General features: G+C 47.2%; 1 protein-coding gene across 1 annotated transcript in view; it reads right to left on the bottom strand.

The window, feature by feature from the left end:
- KCNQ2 (potassium channel, voltage gated KQT-like subfamily Q, member 2) overlaps nt 1-17,874 on the bottom strand; it is a 70,199-nt gene extending 52,325 nt beyond the window's left edge. Inside the window, exons 1-9 of the mRNA XM_014954921.1 lie at nt 17,861-17,874; nt 14,427-14,517; nt 13,403-13,529; nt 12,076-12,251; nt 10,848-10,973; nt 8,382-8,492; nt 7,627-7,722; nt 6,798-6,892; nt 3,509-3,538 (exon numbers count right to left, since the gene is read on the bottom strand). Coding sequence (XP_014810407.1) covers nt 3,509-3,538; nt 6,798-6,892; nt 7,627-7,722; nt 8,382-8,492; nt 10,848-10,973; nt 12,076-12,251; nt 13,403-13,529; nt 14,427-14,517; nt 17,861-17,874 — 866 coding nt within the window. The remainder of the gene's footprint in view (nt 1-3,508; nt 3,539-6,797; nt 6,893-7,626; nt 7,723-8,381; nt 8,493-10,847; nt 10,974-12,075; nt 12,252-13,402; nt 13,530-14,426; nt 14,518-17,860) is intronic.
- Nucleotides 17,875-18,130: the final 256 nt, after the last annotated feature.

Below are 18,130 nucleotides of genomic sequence, written 5' to 3'. Positions count from 1 at the left end.
GGGCTCATCCCAGGGCTTGCTGCAAACTCTTTTCCAGGCCACCAGCGTGCCCTTGTCAAAGTGTTGAAGTGCCACACGCCATCACTGTTCCCAGAGGGTGCAAAGTCAGCAGAGCAGCCGCCTCCAGTCATTGCTTGTGACAAGCGAGTGGGAGGACGCATCGTTGCAGGGATGAAGGGGAGGATGAGGAGCTCCTGAGGGGCTAGGAAGGGGCTGCCTGCTGCTGCCCACATCATCACAGCCCAAAGAGACACAAGCCCAAGGCAGCGTATACTTAATGGTTTTGCTGGAAAAATGAGACTTGTAGGTTTTAAGGACAGCAAGAAGGTTCTACTTAAACTGTCCCAAACCTTAGGACTGGAAGAAAAGGGGTGCAAGTTCTTGCAGACTAATGGACCAGTCTCAGCTGAGGTGCTGTAAGAAATGGGGCTGTTGCTTACTGTAAAATAAAGGCAGAGATATTCATGTCCACATTTTTTCCAGCCATTACGAGACCAATAGTTTCACAGTTTTCCTCTAACTGAAAAAAAAAACCCCGAACAACTGGAAAACCCTCTCCTCTGCATGCACAAAACTCATCCTCCAAACCACAACCCTTCAGCAAAGCAGATTTGCTGTTCCCAAGATTGAGGCAATCAGAACATTTTCCAATCCTAAGTATGGAGAAAAGAATAAAAATAGGCTTGAAAATTTTGGCTCAGCTCCCCAGTCGAGCCCTGTTCGCTTCCACCCAGAGAAGAGCACATCTTGATCTGATGAATTAATGATCCTCTTCACTCAAGACATCAGGAAGAAGCTGACCTTGGTGCAGTGGAGCAATGCACGAGCGCTGGGCTGTCACCTCCCTTCAAACCCACCCTAGGGTTTGCAGATTTGTTCCAAGATGGGAGATGGTGGTGCATAAAATCCAGCACAAAGTGTGCTTAGCATTTAATGAAGTGTGCACGACTGCTCTTCTTTCCGTGAGCTAGTTTTTCAGGGAGATCCATACTCAGCAGAAGACAGGACAACAGCCCCACTTTCTCCAGCTGGAAGCACAAATCCAGTGCTCCCAGCGATGCAAGTCTCAGAGCTGAAAAGCTCATTAGCTCACTAGATTGAAGGATTCAGGATCCCAAAAGGAGCTCCTTCCTTTGCATTATCCCATAACACAAGGCCTACAGTGTGCTGAAGGTGACAGTCTCTTTGGCCACCACAGATGCTCCCAGGCAAAAGGGGGAAAAAAACAGAAATTCACCGCTTCTGTGGCAGGGTGATGGTACACATGTGGTGAAAAAAACCAATGCGTTTAAAAAATTATTAAAATGGGTGTAAACTCATCCATATACTTGACCTGAAATTCAACCTGCACTGAATGCTCAGCATTAACCTGATATTACATGAGAAGTCGGGGAAGAAACTACTGCATTGCACTATTTCACCAGAACCTCCAAGAAAAAGCAGGGCTCTGCACAACGCTTTAACTGGGCTTTGCTACAAAATGCTGGATGGAGGGCACCCTGCACTGGTGTGTGCACCCAGGGGACAAGGTGCCACCATGTCCTCCAGAGACATGGAGAAAGGACCTCCGGCTGGGGCATCTCACATTTTCTCTCTCTCCTCCTGGTCCGTGGGTCACTTGTTAGCAAGGGAAGCATGTTTTGGTTAAAGGGGAGCGAGGTGGGAAGATCTGCACGCCACAGGAACACACACAGCTCATGCCACCCACCAGAGCGATGCTTCCGAGTCACCTTCAGCTGCTTCCCACCACCCCTCCCAGTACAGCACAGAGAAACACCACACTAACTCCCAGTGCCAGCTCCCCCCATCCAAAGGGAAGGGAAATTTTCTATTCCTGGTAGCACAGACAACGTTCAAGCATCAGGGGACAGTAGGGATATCATGCCTCCGGCCAGGACATCACCAAAACCCCACAACACGAGGAGGGCAGCAGCACACAACAGTGGGTGGGAGCTCACACAAGAACACACACACACCACGACACGCACGCAGAGACCATGATGATCTTTTTCAACAACCCCAGGATGAACAATTAGGAAGAGGGTGACAAGGAGATGGATGCTGGAATGGAATGGGAACGTAAATGAGTCTCCATGCCGTGCTGGAGTTCCTATAGCGAGCCAATTATTGCCCTAACCATGACTTTATGTCTCCAGCCTAAGCTATTTTTCATAACTGAGAATGTTTATGAAACTTATAAAATATAAAATATTTCATTATAAGAAATGGGATGCAAGTGACACATTCTTATTTCACGCCCAGCAGTAGAAAAATGTCTGATGCTCACAACAGGCTGTTGATTAGGACAACAGGAAAACACATTCATAATATTATACTTGCAATCCATTGATGCCATTTGCTGTAAATTAACCACCCAAAGTGGTAAGTGTGATTTACGAAGGTCATAAAATTTGCATCTGTGAAAACTGGAACCAGGTTTGGAAATCAGGCACTAAATCACATCAGCTCTAACGGCATTAATGCATCTAGTGAGGATTTAAACTGTTCTAAGAACAGAGCTTGGCCCACAGTCTTGAAATGCAAGCCATTTATTCCCCATCATAAAATATTGACTTGACTACACCTTCAGATACCCACCTCATATAAAATATGCCTGTGATTTGAAAATCTACTCTTTTCTGCAGAACCTGAGATAACATTATTTATAATAAATCTTACCCAGCCACATAGAGGTCTTTTTGTTTGGATTCATCCCAAAAGACTAAGCCCTACATTGAGTAACTGGGGCTAAGAACTTCTTGGCTTTAGGTCAGTCTTAGAAGAAAAACCTGAAATGGAGAAGTCCTGCTGAGACGAGCTACCCTTTTCCCAAAAATCAGACTGGATTACTAGAAGAAATGAATGATCATTTCAGTTTAGCATTCCACATCTTTCTCTCCTCCAGAAGTCGTCCTCAAAAGCAGGCACGGCCGCTACTGCGATTTCATCCTGTCTACCACTGATGTGTCCCACGGTGCCACCACACCAGCAAATTCAGCAAACCTAGAGTTACCTACAGCTCCTACAGCATGAAGTGAGACAAATGACACGATGAAGAATGGGAAAAGAGGGAGGGAGGAAGGGGAAGACGCAGGAGTGATGGCAGAGGGAAAATGGAAGTGTGAACAGGGAAGTTTTCTTGTCAAGCGTTGCATGAGTTGGAGGAGGTTGGTAAGACCATCAAGAAATCATCCTTAAAAAAAGCAAGCTTATCAAGCGCTCTCCCAGTCTCCTTCCTTAAATCCTCATTTTGGCAGATGGTTTCCCAACACTTGTGTGTACCAATAGCTAAGGTGTACATGGAGGTGCACGAGTTAGTCTGGAGGCAGCAGGATGGGGAGTCTGGTTTGGGCTTTCACTCATTCCTTTGAAAAAACTGATCTTCAGAGGTTTTTTTGTTTGTTTGTTTTGTTGTTTTTTTTTAATTAAAGGCTTTGCATGTTACAGTCCCAAACGAAGAACAAGGAGTGACATGACACACAGTTTCAGAGTCACATGCACTTCATACCTGGAGGCACCGTACGTTTGCGTTTGCGTGCTTTTCAAGTGTTTTCACCAAAGAAAACCAAAGGGATAAGAGAAAGAAAAAACAGGGTGGGGGGGGGAAAGGTAGGGCAGAGGAAAGGGGGAAAGAAACAGAATAAAGAAAATTAGCATATGAACGAAGTGTTTCCCCTGGAGCAGATGTGCTGTGACCAGGCAGCTGGTTCAGAAACCACTGTGTGCCCGTGTCACCCTCAGGGACAGGCAGTTGGCACCGTGCTCCAAAAGCAAACGGGCACCACACAGCAGGGAAAATGTGGGGGCCTCCGAGAGATTCTTGATGAGACCTCCCCAGCCATCAGTCCCAGCAGCCAGAGACTCCTTGGGCTGGGCTGCTGGCTTGGGCGTGATGTGCTGGTGGGGTTTTTTTTAAAGACCAATATAAGAACATAGATGAGATCAAGGTCTTGTTCTCATGAGTGACAATAAAGAGCAAAATTTTTTTTTTTTTTCAGCAAATCCAGCGGCTGATGCATAACAGGTGACAATGTCTGGGTGCACCAAGCTACACATGCATTACAAGCCCAAACCGTACCTGCATGCACAGGAACCTCATGCAAATTTCAGATTTGGTTCCACCACGTTTTCAATTTAAAGATGAAATCTGAGATACTCTCAGAGGTCACCATATTTTTCCCAAACCAGTGAGACTAGCTCTACTGCAGTGATGTTCTGGAGACACGACAGCTCCTCCAAGGCACATTTTAACAATTTTCTCACATCAAGCAGCCAGTCTTTTTGGAGATGCCTTGGGAAGATGCTCAAGTCACAGGGCTCCTGCTATGAGGAATAAGCACCCCAGTGTTGAGCAGAAAGGGTGCCAAGGTAGCAGTGACTGCAGATCACCCCCAGGAACCCGGGAGGGAGACAGGGATACTGTGTTCCTCCAACCCACTCCTTAACCACGGTGGGCACCACAGCCACAGGGCAGCACCCATCACCTTCATGTGATGCTGGGCTCAATGTGCCACTGAGACTGGACCAGTGCCCAGCTGGGTTAGTGAAGTGGGTAGACGAGGATAAATGGACAGTGTGAGTGATGGAAGCTGCAGCCAGAACATACAGTCACCCCCTCTTTTTTTATATATATATTTTTTCTCATTAATTTATCTGCCTGCATCTGAAATATATTTGGAAGAGGTTCGCTGCTTTCTTAGTAAAAAAAATCCAGTTTGACTAATGGCTGAATCCATCAGTGCACCCACAGCTCACCTTCCCAAGGTGATGTTCACTTTGTCCGCACACAGACAGGAGCTGGGATTTAAGGGTGAAGCTGGGAGAACTGGGAGCAGCACCCACAGCATCAGCCAGAGAAACTGCTACGACTTTACCCAGGCTTTCTATTCAAGATAGCTGGGCTCTTCAACAAATTACATAATTTTTGTTCCTTTTCCACCCTAAAGTTTTTATTTAGCCTGTTCTGGAGCTCTTTAGCTTAGTTTTCTTGTATGTATTAGCTCCATGGGAAATACAGGTTTCCTAGATTAAGTAGCAAGTAATTACTCCAGTACATCATCATGCAAAAGGGTGTCACTGTACGTCTGGCCGCGTGGTAGGTTCAGTCTTTCAAAGAGCAGTAAAACCTGACAAAGTCCACTGAAACCAGCCCCTGGCTTTCTGTGTTTTACAGCAGACTTTAACCCAGGCTCTGGTCCTCATCCTCTCCAGTAGCTGATCTCAGCCAGTGCTGCAAACGCACAGCGAGAAGGTCAAGTACTGGGAGGGAGAGTTTTGATGGGGGGTGGGTTTAATGCTATTGGAAAACAGTTTTGTTCTGTTTTGTTGGGTTGGTGTTGGTTTTTTTTCAAGCAAATTCTTTAAGTCCACTCATAAATCTCTAGGAAAAAAAGCAATCAATCAGACACACGCTGGGAGTGAATCCAATGAAAACTTACTGACCACGACAACGCGACTTCCAACAGGATTGTAAGCTGGTTTAACAGGCTGGCTGCTGCCTGTCAAATAAAGGCTAATGCTTACCCTAGGAAATATAGCCAGATTCTCTGCCTGAGGGCTAAAAGGTACCGGTAACATGGCAAAACACAAAGGGATTCACACTTAAAGTGGCACAGCCCAGTGCTGGACCACAGCCCTGCTTGGGAGCAGGGAGATGGGGCACAGCAAGCCCCCTCACCCAAGAAAACCCTGTGAAGCTACAGAAACATCTAACCAACACATCCCACTCCTGTACAAACCCCAAGAGATCTGGCCAGCCCCTAAAAACATGCCAGAAAGGGATGCACAGCCCTGCCCAGGATGCAGTGCAGTGTGGAGTGGAAAATGAACCGCAATGTTTTACATTTTAGCTTTTGGGGAAGCCTCCTCCTTGATGCCACCAACCCCGAGAGTGACAGGGGGATGCAGTGCTTCCCATCATCCTGGAGGACAGCGAGGCACAGCAGGGGACTCTGTCCCCATCTCCAGGAAGCTCCAAATCCCAAGAGGCTGTGAATTGTCACAGCTCTGCTATAACCTGTCTTGTTTCAGCTGAAAGAGTCGCCTGGGTGAGATGACAAGTTACCTCTCCTTAAAAGCAAGCCAGATGGATGGTGCTAAAACACAGCAGTGCTTTATCAGCACCATCCCTCACGGCTCTGCTGTCCTTCCCTACTCGTGTCAACAGATCGTGATGGATAAATGAAATGCAAGGAATGGGAAAACGCTCACTGAATCCTGATTTGGTTTTCCTCCTCTTAGAGAATATAAAAAAAAAAAAGGAAAGGAAAGGAGGATCCAGGGCAAATGCACCCGGGGAGAAAGCTGGGCCAGTCAAGGGAAGGAGAGAAGTTTGCTGAAAGGCAGAAGGACCATTAGAGACCAGGTGGGGTGGTGAGGAGAGCCCAAGCCAAGAGGGTGGCATTTACCTACGGTCCAGAGCAGCTCGGGAGGGAGGTTCTTCACGCCTGGGCACAGCAACTGTCACAACACAATGCAACTACCAGTGGACGTGGAGAAATAAGGGTGAAAAAGAAGAGCACGTACACACACAGACACAAAAAGAAAAAAAAGAAAACAAAACACAACAGGGAAATTAAAATCAAGTCAAAAAGAAATACACCAAAAAAAAAAACAAAGAAAAAAAAAACAACTCCAAAATAAAAACACATACCAGCCCTTAAGAGCTCATGAAACCAACTTTTTAAACTTAAAAAAAGCAAGTAAATGAACAAAATATATTCAGGTAACAAAAATAAATATGAGGAGAGTGGCATCACGAGGAAGACGGTGGAAGGAGGAGGTGGAGGAGGTGGTACCTGTACATGGGGACGGTGACGGTGCGCTCGTAGTACTGCCAGGTGGAGTGCAGGTCCGTCCGGGACAGGTTGGTGGCATAAAATCTCCAAGCCGCCTGCGGAGGAGACACAGTGGGATGGTGGCACAACCAGAACTACCCCAGGTTTTATAAACCTCAGCCAACACCGAGCCCTCCCTCTGTTTTTTGTGGGACGGTTCTGACATTCTGCCTTTTCCTTGGTTTGATACATGACAAATTCCTTGATGGAAAATTTGGGGTGGTACCGTGACACCCTGGACAATGTAAACCCAGCAAAAAAAAAAGTGCTGTGGGTACCAGGAGTTCGCTGTCAGGGTGAGGTCAGGTATCCAAAGGGTGTTGTTGCACACTAGGGAGTTAAAAAATTTGGAGAGAGAGGAGCAGGGGAATGTCAAATGACTCTAATTTGAAATCACCAAGGCCAGCCTTCTGCGCAGACATCTGTTATCGTGAAGAAAATGCTCCCAATTGTAACTTTATATCAGTATAAATATTCCCTTTGGGGAGGAAAAAAAAAAAAAAATAATAGTTTGGTGAAAACAGACTGTCCTAATGCATTTGTCTTCCTGCGCTGGGCTGGATTTCATTCCTTTTCTCCCCCAGATTGCCTACCACATATGCTATTTTCCCATGGCTGGTTTCCTGGCATTTATTCCCAGACAAGACCAGTCGCCAGCTGCTGTCTCACACCTCACACACGCAGCCCCATTTTTCACCTGCTCATCTCCTCCCCTACTGCTAAAAAAATTCATTAAGCTCCCCAAAATTGGGACTATGTACCCCTAAGGCTCCTCGGATGCCACCCTCACCTGAATCAGGCCCGCTGCCGGGTTTCGCCTCTTCTCAAAGTGCTTTTGTCGATGTTGCTCTTGAACCTTCAGGGCAAACCCCGAGCCCAAAATCCCCTGGGAAAGAGAATGAAAATTTGCAGTTAGCAGAGTTGTAGCTATGTTTTCACAGAACAGTTGCAGAGAACTTTCCCTCCAAAGGATTGTTCTGGCTCATTTTTTGCTTCCAACGCCCAAGGGAAGGAAGGAGAAGCCTCCATCCGAGGCAGCCCTGGCAGAAGGCTTCCCATGAAGGGGCTGCAGGCTTTGCTGGGGCTCCCTGGAATTGCAGCTTTTACCAAGCTACCTCCAGATGGCTGATAAAAAACAAAATAACCCCACCGTGCTGGTATTCAACAAATTATCCCCATAGGGGAAAATCAGATCCGTGCAACACACTGAAATGCGCTGTGAAAAGGATGGGGGTCATTTGCTGAAATGGAGCAATCACCCCTAGGAACAGCCTTTTGCAGGAAAAAAAATGGTTTTGCTTCAATAAATATTTGTGCAGAGCCAAATTTAGAGTTTCCATCCCGTTTGCTCATACACATAGTGCCCAAGCTGTGGGTGTTCAGACGGGGTTTCCCCTCTTCTCCCTTTATTTTTTATTTGATGCAACAGCCATGGAGCAGTCACTATCAGGAGGTCTCTGGGTTCATCACACCACTGTTGTGATGCCACCAGCTCTGGGGACAATGTGCAGTTGAGCTCAAACCCCCTCCCAGAGAGACACTTACGGCAGGAAGGGCGAAGAAGGAGACACCGATGAGGGTGAACGTTGCCGCCAGCAGCCGCCCGTTCCAGGTCTGGGGGTACTTGTCCCCGTAGCCAATGGTGGTGAGAGTAATCTGTGGGGAGGAGATCAAGCACAACCCTTGGGTCAGACAGCCCTAAGGCTAACCCAACAGAGCCACAACTCCCACCAGCACTGGAAAGGGACGTGGAGGAGCCGGGGTCACCACGTGCCCCAAGCTGAGCAAGTCGAGGTGCAGCTTGGAGGATCCCAACTGCTTGGGATGGGCACCTCCATGGGTAGGAACGATGCCCTGCCATCCCGGACAGCCCTGCCACCCTCCCTGCTCCACACGTTGAGTTTTCAACACCAGTTGGGAGCGTTTTCTCGCCTTTAGCTGACACAGGGAGAAGCTGCCATCTGGTGCAGAGGCTGCGGCAGCTCGGAGCCTCCCCCAGGAGATGGGGTTGCGCCTTCGGCAGGGGATGAGGACCAGCAGGGCTCTCCCCAAATTCCCTTCCAGCATCTCAGCAAAGAAGGCAAGGCTATCTGCGTGCATAAAGAGCTGATGCTGTTTATTCCTAATCTTCCCAGCACTGCCCATTAGCCAGTCTCCCTTCCTATATAAAAAACAGCGTATTAGCCCAACAAGATGAATTACAGCTGCTTCAAAAAACCTAATTTAGGGATGTTTTTTTCCCCTTCTCAGTATTATTGCAGTGCACCAGAAGAGTGCTGGCAAGCTGCTGAATGCGTTTTGGGGAAGTAGCTGAGTGATTTGTCAGAGACAAAGAATCCTCAGAGCTCCAAACTGCAGGAAAAGACGCATTTTCCCACTTCAGTCCATGGACATAATTCATAGGAAATGCTGGGTATCCCCTGAGGCTTCCAAGAGGATTCGGAGAGCCTGGGACTGGCAGGGCAAGGCAGAGAGAGATGGAATTAGGAACATCTGATTAGGAACATCTTCTTTTGAGACTTCTTCTCAACGGACCCCAACGGTCCCTGTGCCAACTGGGAAGCTGTCCCTGTCCCACAGCCTCCACGGACAGAGTTGGCCCCAGGGACCAGAGCTGACACCGTGCTGATGTGGCTTTGGAAACCTCATGCATCCAACTTCGAATAAAATCACTTTTACACAAATGGAAGCACGATCCCAAAGCACTGTTTAATTGGACCCACTAAAAGCCCTATCAATTAGATGCCATTTGGACAAAGTGGTTAGAAAATGCATCTACATGGCTATTCCTTGCTCAAACACAAAGTCGAAGCAATGCTCTCTCCATAACCACTGCAAAGTTGGCTTTTTTCTTTTTTTTTTTAATTTATAAAGACAACTCCAAGGATTGGATACACTATGAACCGACCAAGGGATGAGTTTCTGGCCATGAAATTTAATTTATTTTGCCCATCTTTTTACATCCGTCTGTACTAGACCCATGAGTTGGACCATGACAAAATCTGTTTATTTTACTGAAGCTCAAATTTTACTCTGAGCTTCTCAGTGGCAAAAACAGTCTGGTGCATCCCCATGTCCTGAAATGGGGACGGGGTGATCCTCTGCCAACGGCTTGCACTGCCTGGCAAGCAGGAGGGATAAATATGCGCATGGTTCTCTCTAGCCTGAGCACTAATTATGGGCTGTCACTTCTTCCTCATTGTTTATTTTCTAGTTATGTCAAATTGGGCTTTGTTTTTATTTTTCTGTCACAACCAAGGGCCTTGAGAAGCAATTCATCGCTTCTTTCCCTTTGTTGGAAGAGAGGAGCTGCTTGATCAGCCGATTCCTCCCCAAGCCTGTTATTGGGATTTGATCAGATCTGGGATTTTCATTACATGCTTTGTAATCAAGGCCAAACTAGCGCCACGGCGTCGGAGCAGAAGAACAATAACGCAAGAAGATTAGAACGTCATTAATTCTCTCTTTGTTAATCGGGTAATCCAATAATTCACATGCACACACAGAGCAAACCAGAAGTACTGCCCTTTCCTCCTTTCTCAGCAAAGATGTGAAGGGGGAGAGCTTTCAGCGCTCGAGTCTTTCTGGTACTTAGACCCTATTAATGTTATAAAACTTCTTCCAGCGTGTTTAACAAGGCGTTGCCCAAGTATCATTATAAATAATTAGAGGGCGGCAGCACTTGTCAAAATGCTGATCAAAGCACGTGGTGGCACGGGGTCTTCATCTGCCCTGCCTCTTCTGTCACGACAGAGCTGAATCCCACCACTGAGAGCACCCCGAGAGCTCCTGGTTTCTTTGCAGCTCCAGCTAATTCAGGACATTCAAACCCCTAACGTTTTCTATGAGGTTTATTTAGGAAAAAGAGCTAAATGGAGCAGCCTGAAGCCTTTTAATAAAAATGTTAACTAAGCACTCCGTAAGTTGATTCCCCGCATAAGTGATAGAAGACGGAGGGTTAATGGACATTTTATTTTAATAACCAGCAGCTGTTCTAGGAAAATTACTTACCAGACCCCACCAGAGTGCATCTGCGTATGTATCAAAGTGCTCATTTTCTCCTTTCTCGGCCAAGTATACCAGGAAAGAGGCCAGGATGAGGCACAGGAAGCCAATATACCAGGCAGTAATCAGCTCCTGCAAGATCATTAAGGGGTAGAAGAGAATAATTGCAATCCTGGTGCACATCTCCAAAAGCTGAGTTACTTGCTTGCGGATTGGCCTCAGATCGGAACTTTCCCTGCATTTGTTTAGGTTTTGGGGCTCCGGTTGGAGATCAGTAGTGCCACTTTTTGAGATGGGACCGTGTACTGGTGGTGGCCCTCGCATGCACACAGGGTGATCCCCATCCTGAAGAGCCCATCATCTAAACACATACAGCAAATGGAGAAGGAAAGGGAGTGTTAATATCTCCGTTATTTCAAGACGTGGAACTGAGACCAGAAAAAAACCAAAATATTTCCCCAGTTCTCACAGGGAAGCAGGGTTAAAACTGAAATGGGAACCCCAAGTCCCCAGAGACTTTGCTTGGGGCAGGTCCCTTCCACTTTCTGGGTGGGGAGCAACAAAGCTGGGGTCTGGACAGAATATCCCCCAATTTCAGGGAAGTTTTAATTCAGAATTCACAGGCGTGATTGTTTTTGGATGAGGTTAATACAGCAGTGGACAAGAGAGGCATAAAACTCCTATGATTTTCACATAGATCTGGACAAGCTGGCTAAGCTTTTCCAGTGGAACAAGTGCAGGAAAACAAATTCTTCCCAAAATGGGGAAAGAGGCCTTCTGCAACTGGTCCATGATCTCACGCTGGGAGGAGGAATCCAGAGCAATAATGGTGTCTGCGAGAGGCTGCTCCTCCCAGGATGCGCTTTCAGAAACACGTCTGCTTTGAAACGTGCATCCTGGATAAAGAGCTGGCAACACCACCTGTGCTTAACGAGGCTGCTGGTTAATTGCTAACTCTTTGAAATGAGCTGTGTCAGCGTGCAGGTGGTCGCTGTGTTCAAGATATTCCCTGCAAACATCTAAACATCTCTCCTTTCTCTCCTCTGCTGGTTGAAGGGCTCCATCGGAGCTCACGTCTCTGACTTTGCATTGCTCCCCGTGTTACTCTACGGTGACTTTCCAACCTCCCCAGGCCTGGGAGATGTTTGGGATGGAGAAGTGAAACAAAGTGGTGTCCCTGGTGGGGCAAAAATCATGAAGAGCAACTCAACTTCCTTGCCTGGGGCTTGCTCACCTTACTGTGTGCGTAGACCACAGAGCCCAGAAGCTTCCAGGTGCCTCCCCGCCGGTCCATGCGGATCATGCGCAGGATCTGCAGGAACCTCAAACTCCTGAGCGCTGAGGTGGCAAAGACATTCCCTTGGGACCCCGCTGCCAGCACGGCGATGGACGCGATCAGCACCATGATGTCTGCAAGAACAGAGCATGTTGAAAGCTGAAGAAATGCTGCTGAACCACTACCAAATGGGGTGGCTCATCTACTGCTGGAGAAGGCTGTGCAGGGAAGTGGTCTCGTATCAACTCTATCTTGTACTGGAAGGACACAGCAGAAATCCTAACCTGGATGAAAAGAGCCACTACAAACCTTGTGGAAACATCCTAGTTTCTTTCTCCACACTCATCCTTCCCACAGAAAATGTGTCAAAGCTGGAATTCTGATAGGATTCAGTGTTGACATTGCTAAATCAGACTAAATCCTTGCAAGACACATGCCCTTTTTGAATCAGTCACAGCTGCCTGTTACAAAGGGTGGCCCAGAGGTGTGAATTCCCCTGTCTAAATTGGGAACGAAAACCTAGAGGTCCACCTTAGCAATCCTAGGGTGCTCACGGACACAGAAAGGTCAAGAAAAAGGCCAAGAAAAATAAGATTGGTCTATATATGCCAAATTTAAGGATCATGACAATTTCCCTCTTCCCTGGTTTTCTATGCAAGTTTTAAGGGTTGCTTTTCTGTGGAATAAGCTAAAATCCTGTGTATGACCATTGCCAGCTCCTGGACATTTGAAAGCAGGCTCCGTAGCATGGCACGGCCTCTCTGCCCACTCCTTACCCCGTTAAAAATAACTGCTGTGCACAGATGGTCCCTTTCACAAGAGGATCGCCGAGTACTTCACAAACAAGAATTAATTAAGTCTCATAACTCCCTTGTGAGGCGGCTCGTCAGCACCAGGGAAGGCAAAGTGAGACAGAAGAGCTTCAACGGCTTGTGAGTGACTCTGTGTCAAGGTTGGACACAGGTTTGCAGGATCTCAGCTCCTACACTCAGTTTCTCCAGCCTAAAACCCCTTTCTGTGGTCTGTCAGCGATGCCCGGGGTACACAGGGCAGCAGGATGGCTCCCAGGTCCGCAGAAAACGGGATGGACCTCGTGCAGAATAATAAAAAACATCTCCATGGATTAAGACTTTGGCCTCTGTGCTCTTTCCCTTCTCAAGGTGACCATGAAGCAGCTGAGGACCAGCTCCCAAACTGCACAGAAGGAACCAGAGCACTGTGCAAAGCAAGAGCTTGCAATAGTTGTTTTGGTGTGGGAAATCCCATGCAAGGAGGCAGGTCTTACCGATGACGCAGAACGGCTTGCGGGCAAATTTTAACCTTCCCCTCCAGCCCCGGTACCGGCAGCAGCATCCAGCTGCCCAGATCCTCACGAAGTATTCAACCCCAAACACCACGATGGTGACGATTTCCTGTGAGGGAGACAATGTCATCAGTCAAGAAAGCAGCGTGATGGAGAGCAAACTCCAGAGTCAGGTATAAATCCATAACCTAAACTCCACACACCTCAGAAAATGCCTCACAGAGCTCTCTGCACAGTTAAATGGAGAGGCCCAGGCCTGAAAGATTGTCAGATCTTTGCTGTTGTGCCTTCCCTCACCCTCCCCTGGGGCGGTGAGAGGTCATGGACTAGAATTTTACAGCTCCTTATATTGTGTTTGTGTCCCTCATTACAAGATTGATGAGTACCTGAATATCACAGAATGGTTTAAGTTGGAAGAGACCTTTAAGATCATCGAGTCCAACCATCAACACACTGCTGACAAAACCATGTCCCTCAGCACCATATCTGCCCATCCGTTGAATACCTCCAGGGATGGTGACTCCACCACTTCCCTGGACAGCCTGTTCCAATGTTTGATAGCCCTTTTGGTGAAGAAATTTTTCCTAATAACCGTCCTAAAACCCCCCTGGTGTAACTTGAGGCTGTTTCCTCTTGTCCTATCATCTGTTAGTTGGGTGAAGAGACAGTCTCCAGGATTTGGAACTAGATGATCTTTAAGGTCCCTTCCAACCTAAACCATTCTACGACTTGATTGGGTTAACACTGAGCAGCTCAGGGAAGACCAGAGATGGGAATCACTGGCCACTCCACCCTAGGACTCCTCACATGAGATTTGAGCTTTTTCCCTAGAAAACTGGCCTGGTTTGTGTCCACGTGCTGTGCCATCTGGTGAAGAGGCAGTGGAGATCCTCTGCCCCTTGACGCCCAGCAAACACACTGATGCTGTGCATCCCAGCTCCTTCCATCACCACCCCAACACCCTGCACACACTTCATTCCCCCCCTCCACACACACACACACTTACCAGGATGTAAAGGGCCCCTTCTGAGCTGTTCTGGTACTCATCAATGGTCGAAAAGACAGACAGCACCAGGCAGGAGAAAACTAGTAGAAAACTATATAACATAAAAAAGAGAGAGAGAGAAAAATCAGTCTTCAGAGCAGGAATTTTTCACACGTCATCAGACTAGTCCAGAGAGAATTTCTGGATGTATTTCTCTAGGGAGTATTTACTGTCCTGCTATTACACCACCATGTAAAAAGTGAGAGTAAAGTCCCCAGTTTTACTAACTGGAAGGGTTACGAGTGGATGGACCCACTGGACTGCTCCCAGTTTGGCCACTGCCAGTCCCACTCCCCTCCCAGCTGGCGGCTCGGATCGCCTCTGACATTATTTCCCCAAGGAATGGTCAGCTCTTACTGCAACGTGCTTTCAACAAGCACGAAAACAAATAGAGAAAAGCTGATTTATTAACACAATAACTGGTGCCCAGAGTGGCTGATGAGCAGGAGCCAGGTTGAACAGGAATCCATAGAAAACTCCAGTGATGCCCTGCTTGTGCATTGTGCTTACACAAGAGAGGGATTGCATTTCCCCTCCTTGCCAAGATAGGACATTTTCTGGTGGATTTAATGTTCCCTTCTACAGCTACAGAGGTGTCCTGGCATCTGCTCATGGATGGAGAAGGTTTCCACCAGCCTGCGATGCCCACTGCTTGCTCAAACAAAAGGAGGGGAATTAATTTACTAAAGATCTATTTACTGATACAATAAAGTAGGCCAGTGCAGGGAGAAACTAAAAGCTGCATTCTTTAAAAGCACTAAATAATTCATCTGTCTGGCTTTGTCTCACATTCCTACAAACAGCATATTGAATATTTATAAAGAACGGTTCAGCTGGTGGGTTCTGTTCCTCTGCATTGTATTAAGAAAAGGAGTTTCGCACCATCCGGGTCGTGCTTGTGGCTTTGCAATGACCATTAATGTCACAATAACAAGTAAAAATAGGGGAATTTGCAGTATTTATTTGAACCACAGGCTGAAACATCCCTGCCTGCTGGAGGTAAGGGACCTTCAGAGCCATCCCAGAGAAGGCTGAGCTTTGTCAGCAACAAGATGAATTCAGCGCAGCCCAGATAAGGACAATTGCCTGATTGTTCTCCACAAATTTCCTTTTCTCACACTAGATCTGATACCTGGAGACTTGAAACAACCTCAAGAGAGTGATAAAACATCCCTTGCCATCCCTCTCATGATGTCCCTTAATGTCTTCTCTGGCTCTCACTGAAATTTTTTTTCTCCCCAAGCCAGTCTTTTAAAACCCTTGCCATAAACAAGCCTACCACAACCTGCCCTGCAGCCGAAGAGACTTCATCCACCCCCTCCAGGTTGCCCGTGCTAGGAGCTGGGGACAGGACCCCACTGCTGCCCACACTGTGGCAGGGGGACCAGAGCCCCCCTGAAAGGAAGGAGCTGCAATTGGGTCAGGCAGCCATGCTGCTGGGGTGGCCCAGATTTTGCTGCAAACTCCTACGTTGGAGTGAGAAACAAATGAATAATCAATGAAAAAAGACAAACAAGAGGAAAACAAACCAAAAAAAAAATAACAGAAAGGGAACAGGGGGAAAGAAAATCCTGCATTTTCTGATTAAAGAAGTAGAACGTGGGTTATATTTTTGCGACCAAACTTTACAATAAAATGCCTGGGGAGGTGCTAAAAGCTAAGTGGCAACAGCAATGTGGACTTGCACACCATGTTGGGTTTGGTGACCACCTTGGATGGATCCAGAATGAAGCCACGTTCAAGTGATGAGTCCTGGCAGGGACAAATGCCCCAAGAAAGAGGATTGCTGTATCTTAAATTTGTCACTAGACAGGTGTTGATGGGGTAGAAGAAAAATAATTTTATCACTTTGAATGCTACAAATGCCCCAAGAAAGAGGATTGCTGTATATTAGTCACTAGACAGGTGTTGATGGCGTAGAAGAAAGAAAAATAATTGTATCACTTTGAATCCCAGGGGTGGATTGTGCAAGCAGTGGCTTATGTGGGGAGAGCCAGGACATCTCCGGGTGCAGTGGGATGCCCAAGTGCTGCTTCTTCCCTTCCCCACCTCATCGCTGCAGCCTTGTCCCCAGCCTCTCTGTTCCCCACCTCCCCACAGCCAGCTCGGGGCTGCTGTAATTTTGGCTCTGTGCTCTCCAGGGCTCTCATTGCCAGGGAGACCCGATGCAGATCACTCTTGCAGGGCCAGCATTAATTACAGCACTGCCAAGCATGGGAAGCATTGGGGAAGGTGCCAGCTTCTTCAGTGAAGCATGGGAGCTCCATGGGCAAGTCCCACGTGGACCAAAATCTCCCATCTCAGTCCTGATGGGGACATTCAGCCACAGGGTAACAAACGGTCCTGCCAGCAAGGGATGCAGGCACTGGCTCATCACAGGGTGAGTTGCTCAAGCATCCCAAAATAGCTCCACAGTGATGCTCTGCTTGACCCTGTGGTCCAGGAACCTCCGGGAGGCTGTAAAAGGAGACTAAGAGAATGAAACCTTTCTGCAAGGAAATGGAATTCAGGAGGTTGTGGTCTATATGGCTCCTGGGAGGCTTTGAAGGATCTGTAGACCCCTTATGAATAGCGGGTGGAAGAAGAAAGCCAAGAGGTATGTCCACACTGGAGACGGTGCGTGTCCTCCGAGCTCGCACAGAGGAGGACAGCAGGGAACAGGAAGGCTGACTCTGCTTTAATTTCACCTAATCTACCCAGACAGTGCAGGAAAAGGGCTCCAGATAATAATGGATAGCTAGGGAAAGGGAAACAGGCCAATAAATAGTGTAGAGGTTAGGACGAATCTAATTTTTAAAGCTACATATCTAATCAAAGCAAATTATGTCTGCAGCCTGACTCTGGGTAATGTTAACGTGCAATAAGGAACGTTAATTATGTCCCATCTAATGATTTTTACATTAAAGATGCCAATTCTGCTTAGAGCTTTGGAGAAGACAATATCCTCCTCCCGAGCAGACAGGAGCTGGGTCCTACACAAGGCACAGCTGGAGCCAGCACCAGCATCTCCCAAACCCAGGCCAGGATGCCAAGGGCACTGCGTGGCTTTGGACCACTGTCTCCTTCCCAGTGATGGCACAGAAGAAGCTGGCTCCAGCTTCCTGGAGCCACTGGGGGAGGACACCTCATGTCACTGCATCTTCTCACCTACCACCCATTCCAACAAGCAACCCAGCACCTTCTGCTGCTGGGCATCCCCCACGCCTGTTGCTTAGACCTTTAAGCTCAGCCAAGGCTCAGCTGTGCAAATCTGACTGCTGCTAATACTAATAAATCCATAGTCCTCCAAAGTCTGGCTTTACATCCAAAGGTTACGTTGACTTAAAACGCCCATACAAGCTTCTTATTACAATTTATAAATCCCAGCACAAAATCTGCATATCCAGATTTCATACCCATCGTGCTTCATGTTAGCAATAGAAAAAGAAATGACTGAACTCCCCCTCAAAAAAAATAACAAAATGACTTGAATCAGGAAAGACTGTCCTTTTCTTTTTTTTCCTCAGTAAAAGCATATGATGGAATCATCATAAAGCTTTTCAGGTTAATCATCTAATTTGCCTTCCAAAAGAAACCCCCTTGGAATCTACACACCCATTTACATAAGAATTTGAAAAGACCTTCAAATTTATTCCTGAAATACTTGTATTGAAATAATATTCTAT

This window comes from Calidris pugnax, unplaced genomic scaffold (genome assembly GCF_001431845.1).
Source record: "Calidris pugnax isolate Ruff unplaced genomic scaffold, ASM143184v1 scaffold50, whole genome shotgun sequence".
Classification (NCBI taxonomy): Eukaryota; Metazoa; Chordata; class Aves; order Charadriiformes; family Scolopacidae; genus Calidris; species Calidris pugnax.
This window is presented reverse-complemented; position numbering and strand designations above follow the sequence as displayed.